Consider the following 9,821-nt stretch of genomic DNA (forward strand, 5'->3'; position numbering starts at 1 on the left):
AGAAGCTAGTGGTTTTACAATGGTGTGTATTATTATTTTTTTTTTTATCCTGTATACAAAATTAATACCAGAAGGAGTGATTCGATTTCAACATATAGAATCTTATCTTTTAGCAAATTGGATCAAGATGGTACTTTAGAAAGGGCATTTTTCGATTTTATCAATAGTTATTAAATACCACGGGAAAAACCACCGAAAAATTACGAAAAAACAGCTAAAACTGGGATTTTAATTTCTAACGCTTTGTAATCACCAAAGAAACGAATAAAAAATAATAATATTATAATATTTATTCAACTTACACATGATATAATAAATAATAACAATATTAAATATCCAGACTGACAAACCGTCTCCACTCAGAATTGTTTTTCTTATACAATGATATTGTATTATTGAATTCAAGTTTAATACAATCCATTATACAACGACCCACTTGTAACCTACTGTACAGCAGAGCGACATCCACTTCCCGCTTTTTATTTTTTGAAAGGAAAGTGAAAATAACTGAACAATAAATAATATCCTATGTCCATATTATATTGCCAATGACAACCTCTAATCAATAGTAATAATATTTTAATAATATAAATAAATAAATATAGAATAATAATAATAATTAAGATTAGATATTGCTTGATGGATGGCACCACTATTGTATACTTACAAACACTTAATTTCCCCTTTAGGGGTTAAATTTCCAAAAATCCTTTCTTAAAGTACGGTGAAATTATAATATTACTTTATCCTGAAAATTTCAACCAGATCCACTCTGTGGTTTGAGCTCTACGCTGATCCCTCAGGAAGACAAATTCCTATTTTATATATAGATATTTTTTTTTTGTATTGCTTTATGAGCTGTTTAGACTCTTTGTCACCAAAACTACTTCCTTCCAACGATCTCTATTAATAATGATTTTCCAAATTTGACAATATACATTATTACAGCGGCCTATTCAATCACGAGGTAAACTTTACTCTTATTATACAGAAGATTGGTTAACTATTCTTTTCATTTAGTCTTATATTTTTCATAAGACTTAATGACTTATATTATTTAAATAATACTTCGATCCTTATTAGAATATTTTTATTTATTATTTCTATTAGGTCTACTTGAAAAAAAAATTGTATTTTCCTGGTACTACTGGCATTACAGTGTCAATAGCAACGTATTTAACTTGTAAATCATCATAATATGACGTTCAATAAGTCCCCCCCACCAACCGAATTTGACACAGACACTCAAATATATGGCAACCATTATGTTAACCAATTTTCAACCCATAATTTTGTGTCCATCACAATTTCAGAATAATAAAACTGAGGGAGGGGGGCAACTCTACGCAACTCCCAACATTGTCCTACTGACTTCGGACTTGTGCGAATACTTAAAAAAATAAAAAGTATACTATGTTATTTTGTAACATTAATTCTCATTATATTTTTAATCTTTTTTAAAATAATTCGCTATTTCCTCGAATAGGTATTGATAAAATTTCATAACAATACAAAAAAATTCATATTATTTTCGTTATAAATTATTAGTTAATGGAATCTAGATAGGTACACTAATGTATTTTCGGGGAATAAAAAAATTGTAAGACTGCAAGAGTCTTGCAGTGATGGTCTTGTTTTGGTCTTGGTCTTGCAGCTTCGGTATTGGTTTGGTCTTGTTCTTGCAGGCAAGGGGGTCGCGAATGATAGGTTTGGGGGTCACCAAAAATAATAGATGAAATGATTTTTCCATTTTATTTAAAAATAAAATAAAGTTAATTTTTCATTTTGTTTTATATAGAACATGCTTAAATTCTTATTTCTTATCGATAGCGGATATGGATTATTAAACTGTTTGTGACTCGTATCGTATACATAGGTATATTTGAACAATTTCAGTCGCAAATATTTATAATAATCAGTTCCTACCTATAGGTGTCATTCGTACAGTACCTACATGTATCTCACGCGATATAAAGAACGTGCAAGCAAGTGCAAGTGAAAATAAAAAACGTAAACTGTCGGAAAACACAACGGACCAGCCTATTAACGAGGAATTTGAAGAAAAAAAAACTATATAATATCAAGATCAGTATATACAATTTGGATTTACTTTTATTGAATAAAAAGGTAAACATCGTCCAAGTGTGTAAAATATTTAGAAATATTGGCTTCCGAAAGTATGAAACTCTCTAAACTTAAACGACATTTAGAAACGAAACATCCGCAATATAGCAATAAAGATGAACAATTTTTTAAAAGACATTGCATTAAAGGTTTAAAAAAAAGTTTTTAATACATTTTCTACAGTTTCACAAAAAGCTTTAGTTGCATCATTCGAGGTTTCATACTTAATAGCAAAAACAAAAAAACCGCATTCGATTGGCGAATCTCTTTCTTGCCAGCTGCTATAAAAATTGTAACGGCTATATGCACGGTGAGGCATATGCAAATGATTTAAAATCAATAATTCCATTATCTGATAATACTGTATCACGTTGGATTTCAAACATATCTGATGATATATTAAAACAACTTTTAAATAGATTGCGAAGTAATTATTTTGCAATGCAACTGGCCGAATCTACAGATATCTCTAACTTTTCTCAACTTCTTGTCTATGTCAGGTATATTTACAAAGAAGACATTTTAGAAGACTTTTTATTTTGTCAAACTTTAAATGGCAGGACCACTGGTAATGACATATTTACCCTTAATGATACATTTTTTGAAAATAATGAAATTTCGTGGTCAATGTGTAAGGCCATTTGTACAGATGGTGCAGCAGCACTTACTGGATCAAAGAAAGGTTTTAGAGCTAAAGTTAACGACATTTCACCAAGTATACTACCTATTTACTCATTGTATGATTCATAGGGAAGCTTTAGCATCTAAAAAACTTGAACCATTTGTCAACGAAGTACTACAAGATGCTATACGTGTAATTAACTTTATAAAATCAAAATCATTAAATTCTAGATTATTTACGATACTATGTAATGAAATGGGATCTGATCATACAAAACTACTACTTCATACTGAAGTTAGGTGGTTATCCCGTGGTAAAATATTATTAGAATTGTTGAGCTTAAAGATGAAATACGAATTTTTCTCCTTGAACATAAAAATACACTCGGAGAACACTTTTTAAATGAATAATGGTTAGCAATTTTAAGTTACCTTGCCGATATTTTTGAAAAATTAAGTATTCTAAATTTAAGTCTTCAAGGTAAAAATACAAATATATTAATTCTCTCCGATAAAATCGATGCTTTCAAAAAAAAAAAAATACGTTTGTAGATAAATAATATTAATAATGAAAACTTCGAAATGTTTTCATGTTTTTCAGAATTTATTGCTGACAATGAAATATTTTATATTAAAAAAAATAAAAGACATAATATTACTTCATCTCAAAAATTTGGAAAACCATTTTAACACATCACGGTTTGAAAAGTTTCCAGAAAAAAAGTTGGGATGGATAAGAAATCCATTTAATAGAAATATAAATGAAATTAATTCTGAATTAAGTTTAGTTATGAACGAGGAATTAATTGAGTTATCTTCCGATGAAAATCGGTGTATAAAATTTAATGAAACTACAAGTGATAAATATTGGATTTCTATAAAATCAGAATACCCATAATTTTCAAAAATAGCTGTATCAACACTTCTGCCATTTGCAACCACTTACTTGTGTGAAACGGCGTTTTCAGCTCTTACAGTAATAAAAAAACAAATATCGGACAAAATTAAATGTAGAATCAGATCTAAGAGTTGCAGTCTCTAATATAAAACCTAATATGGAAACAATCATTTCAAAAGCTCAAGCTCAAGTATCCCATTAACAATAGTTTATGTATTATGTATTTTTTTTTTTATATTTAAATTTATTATATTTGCTTATATTAAATGTAGTTAGATTGTAGTTAAATTATACATTTTTAAAAATTTTTTATATTTAAATTTATTGTATATGCTTGTATTGTTTTAAAATAATGTTGTTTTATGAATTAATTACATTTTTAAGTGTAGATTAATCAAAATCGTATACCATATAAATATTTTTTCAATAATTAAATCAAATTTTGATGAATAAAATAACATTTTTTTTTAAGTGGGTCGCAGTACAAAAAAAAATAAAAATGGGGGGTCGCGATCCAAAAAAGGTTGAAAACCACTGATGTAGACAATAGATATCCACTAAGAAAGCATTTTTCAAAATTTACCCCCCACAGGGCTTAAAAGGGGTAAACATGGAAAAATGTATGGACTGATGCCCTGACTGATTCATTTGCTCCATCACCATCTTCACTGTGTCTGTAATGTAACACAGGTAGATTGCTTACCTGATAATAGGTATACTGTTTGCCTAACCATAAGCGAGACTCACAGGAAACTCTACGCGAGATGGCTAAAAATTAAAAAATAATATGATTTTGCTTCGATATGCACAGCGGACACAGCGAATTACGCCTAAAAGAAGTTAATTAATCAACATTTTTTTCCTAGCAACACTGGGTTATTCAGCTAGTATGTCTATATTTTTTAATTGAAGTATGAGCAACTCCTTATACATTAAAAAAAATAAAGTGAGGGACTTAGATCATTATAAGCAGGTTATATGTATAGATAATATGTAGTTAGAAGTAGCAATTTGCCTATTAATTCCACATATCTAAACTTAAACGTATTACTATAATCTTAAACATTTCAACTTTTTTGTACTAAACATCTACACCGTAAAATATTCTGTTTCGAAAAATACAACATGCAATGTTCATAATGAGTTGTTGATTCAGTAATAACTCATATTATATGAAACAATAATTAGAGTGCAAAATTAAACACTGCGAATATGCTCTATATAGGCATTGTGAACACGTCATGTTTTTAATTTTTCCCCTTTGTTCGATCAATTATATTAAAAGAATACTAAATATTTAAATCAATTTCTATGAATTGCATTTGGTAGTTGAATATAGATAGTTTAACATTTATATCGACCAAGTGCTATCCTGAACGGAGTTTGTCGTATTATCGTTAGTACCACAGGTAAGAAATTTGGTTGGTCTTTTGCGCATACTACCTAGTACCTATCTTCCAACTAGTGACATGACCGGATATATTTTAATAAACTGGTTGTTTTTCTTTCAACTACTTAATGCGTAAGCTACAAAAAATAACTAAAAAGTAAAATGCAAAATTAAATTTAAATATTTATAGATGAACATTCTATTGGAATACATTTTATGCTGTGAAAGTCTGCGAGAGCATAGTCTAAGTAGTGCATCAGTTTCCGAGCCCTAATAATGAATTTGAATTGCATGCCATTGAATTATCTCCAATTCGTATATAATAGATGAAACGTTGAATTTGAAAAGCTAACCCGACCCCTATAGGTACTAAAAATAATATCGTTTTCCCAAAATGTCCAGAAAAAAAAATTAATAATATTACAACAAAAAAATACCAACCAATACTATTGTTCAACGACACGGATGTCAGTGAGCCGATCGCCAAGTTTTTGTCAAAAAATATTGCTCGGATAATAGTATGGACCACGTGTGTCGTTATTTATATAGTTTGAATAAATTACGACACGATGTTTTGTTAAATTTCTACGTCGGAGAGTAAAGGTTAATTATTGTAGTTACACCGGTGCGACGTGTACCTAAGTATAGTTATCTGGTTTTCAAATTTACATCACGGTTGACCATATTTCGACCTGTAGGCCATTTATTTAATTGCCTGCGTGTTCCTGTTAACGGTTTAAGCTATATACATATCATATAATGTTATTTTTTTACCACTTACAAATTGATTAATTAACTGGGTAAACTCGAATGTTGATGAAAACATCACCTGGCTTATCTCAAACTAAAATTTCGCGTTCTTGTACATTTATACAGGTACTTTTTTTATTTATTAGAAGAACTCAGTCTTTGGACGTGTTAATATACGACAAAAGCCAAGCTGTTGATTATATTTTATCAGAAACACACACAGCAAACAAGGGAAATTAACACGAACAAAATTAACTTTTTTATAATTTAACCACCCGCAATATTTAGCACGCAATTAGCATGAATTCGTAAGACTAAATATAGAATATTCCGAAATTATTTAACACCCAAATTCCAGTTTTATTGTCTTATGATCACGCCAGCCACAAATTGACATTTTTGGGTTCTTGAATATATTTAACACGCAATTAGATATGAATTTACATTCGGTAGGTATAATCCACATAAAAGTTAATTTACAATTTTTTTAGTATGGTTTGATTGCCAGGATGACAGACCTCAGATCTTCATGTGGAGAAGGGCTATTACGGAACAACGTAATTCACAATTTATAGTAAGTCATAATTATTAAATAATATTATGTAGGTAGTTGAAAAAAAAATTAAAAATAAACAACTGCAAATATAAATCATATGTGATTTTCAAATAATATTTTGATAAAGTCCAACATTTATTATTTTTAAAAATAAAACCAAATTAATTTTCACTGTATAATCTATATTAATTACTCACGAATCCTTACGATGGGAACATATTAGTTGGTTCATTTAATTTCCAAACGCAAAGTCTAAATGAAAAGTCATTGGGAAGAGTTTTGCTGTCTATATTATAGACGTATTATATTGGAAGTTACTATATATAGTAACTTCCAATATAATATGTCTAAATGTCAACCAAACGTTTTTATTTGATTTTGAAACGAAAAATTAATCAATATGGTTATTATTGGCAGCTTTACTGCACTACAGCCACTATAATTAAAATCCTTCGAACACAACCACAACCCACTTATCATCTGATACCACCAGTTTAGTCATTAAATTGAAAGATTTTCATTATTTATAATCAATTCGGTTTCGTATTTTTTTCTTTTCGATTTAACTTGAAAGTGTCGTTGCGTTGTGTGAATTATGGTGATGACATTTAAAATATATAGAAGCGATGAGCCACGCCCATCATAAGCCACCGATCTCTTTAAATTGATTACATTTTTCACTATTATAATATCGCTTTATTGTCAAAAGTGTTAAGCTAAAAATTTAAATAGCCGAGGTATAAATACAAATAAAAACTTAAGTGATATTTTTAATAAATTCCATATCGAGGTTTATTATAAAATTTGAATTATTTATTGACAGTTATTAGGTATATTCAGTAATACGTATATAGAACGAAAAATATAAATCATATTATTGTCACTGGAATTTAATCGTATAAATTAATTTCAATGCTGACGTTTTTCATTTCATCTGTTAATAAACATGTGATCCCACACAGTAATGTCATACGCAATTATCGATTTTTTGGAGAATTAACATGGCATAATGTATATTATTCCTGAACGATCTAAATATCCAAACAAATAATATTATAGTAGGTACAGCATTTAATTATATAAGATTTTAACGTTATAACTCGTTATCAGTTGAATCTGATATAAGTGACGTAATATTTCCATCATTCATTCATTAAGACTTTTTTTTTCATTTATATCGATATTTAACCAATAACCACAACATTACTGTGGTTTTAACGAAATAGTAATAATATAACAGACAAAATGTTAAAAAAAATGAATAAATAAACAAATAAAGTTTAATCATGAAAAAATTACTATATAGTGAGTTGTTAGAAATAAGAAAACAACATAATAATTAATATTATTATATATTGTGTATCATTTTAATCAAAAGTTTAACAAACAATTATTGGTGACTTATTGTCCTACGCAACACTATCTTGTTTCTTTAGTTACAAGAAACGTTTTAATGGTGGCAACAATTTATTTCGATTGTGTTATCACGGATGGATACCCTGTAAAATATTGAGAAGGGCTCAAATATTTGGTAGCAAGCAGATCCCTACACCCCTATAAAACTAACTGTTACATGTAGGTATGTATAACACGAAAATATTTTATTGTCTATAATGTATAGAATATAGTATTAAAATTTAGTTTCTCGTTAATATTTTTTTATTATTTTATTATTTTCTTTAAATAACTATTGTACAATTATTATTTCAAACTGATCTTATGGACGCCAATTTTTTTATAGAATAAAAATATTATGTATAAATTATAAATATTATATGAGTGAAAAAGAGTCAAATATGATTCAAATATACTCTTTGTGCGAAAAAAATATTTATATAGCACTTAGCTATAGTTTATACTATATATTAAATACAAATTCTAAAAGTATCTATCCCCACAATATTATAAATAACGTTATATTTAATATACGGATAAAACATTTTAACATATTATATTGATCGATGTACATAATATTTTAATGATATTTTTTTTATATTGGACATTATAGCTTCGACAGCATAGGTCATTAGCTAAATATTTATTTATTTTGATTTGAAATATTCGATTTCAATATAGGTAACTATAACAATTCGGAAATCTGCGTGTAATTATCAATTGTTTCTATAGTATAATCGAATCGTCTAGCATTATTCGTTATTCCATACTTGTATAATAGTCATGTAATGTATACGACGTACACTGCATATGCATTAAGTTTTAACTCGCAACAATACGACGGACAACATACACCTTTATAATATATAATTTAATGTTCGTGTGCTATGAAAGCACTAAGTATTTTGCCGTTCAATATATTTTTCGGTTCATCAATAATGTAAAGAGTACATGTACTGTGCACGCACGCTATTAATTTCCATTGCAGCTTTCAATCCATAGCATTGTTTTGTTCCTTTTGCAACTTCAACAAGTTCGTAATATATAAGTATGTTTTACGTAAGAATTATGTTAATACATTATTACAGAAACGTTTTGTTATTAATATTAAAGTAGGTACTACAGTGCATTATAATAGCGTTCCATCGAATGAAATGTGATTACTATGTACCACGGTGCTATAATATTACAACCGAAGTCTCAATTTTGTTAATTAATATTATGATAGTACCGATAACCAATATACTAAATTAGTAAGTACCTACACTGCACAGTTTATTCAAAGTTGTATTTATTTGGAGAAGTCGGAGCATTATAAGTTTTCATTACTTTTGCGTGGTGATATACACTATTCTGATGTAAATTACTTTTGTTATATTTATTTATTATTGTAACATAATGTAAAAGAAAATACTATATTTTAATAAATAGGGAAAATGGAAAAATTAGCTTTTCCCTGAAGTCCGAGTTAACTGTGGTTAAAACCCGTACATGATGTATATATTTTATGGTTCATGACTTTTGCCTTTTATTGCTCATTGTATGGTTACTCTATCCAAAAAGTCTATACTGCAATACTATTATGTGTATAATATCAATGTGTAAGTACGTAAGAAGTGTGCTTATTATGTATTACAATATAATATAATACACAACAATCTTACAATCATATTTTTTTTTATTCAATGACTACTGTTATAATATAAACACCAAGGATATAATAATAATAATGTATTGTTACAATATAAAATAAAATACATTTATTTTTAAACAAATATCTAATTGAACTAAATATTAAAAAGGTGGGTAAGTGGATGTCGCTCTGCTGTACAGTAGGTTAGAAGTGGGTCACTGTATAATGGACAGTATTAAATTTGAATTCAATGATATGATATCACTGTATAAGAAAAACGATTCTGAGCGGAGACGGTATATCAGTCTATGTATTAGACATATAATATATACTTATCTATGGTATTAAAAAAAAATTGACCTATAATAGGTACCTATAATAAATTCCAAATTAATCATATCATCGCGTTATACATCAACAAAAAACCGTGGTACTATCATAGATATATAATAGT

General features: G+C 28.1%; 1 protein-coding gene across 1 annotated transcript; it reads left to right on the forward strand.

Moving 5' to 3' along the window:
- Window positions 1-2,427: 2,427 nt before the first annotated feature.
- On the forward strand, window positions 2,428-2,874 carry LOC100166918 (protein FAM200A-like). Its single transcript, XM_008187297.1, has one exon. It carries the CDS (start codon window positions 2,428-2,430, stop codon window positions 2,872-2,874), a length of 447 nt encoding a protein of 148 aa, XP_008185519.1.
- The last annotated feature ends 6,947 nt before the right edge of the window (window positions 2,875-9,821 follow it).

The sequence above is a fragment of the Acyrthosiphon pisum genome, chromosome A1 (genome assembly GCF_005508785.2).
Source record: "Acyrthosiphon pisum isolate AL4f chromosome A1, pea_aphid_22Mar2018_4r6ur, whole genome shotgun sequence".
Classification (NCBI taxonomy): domain Eukaryota; kingdom Metazoa; phylum Arthropoda; class Insecta; order Hemiptera; family Aphididae; genus Acyrthosiphon; species Acyrthosiphon pisum.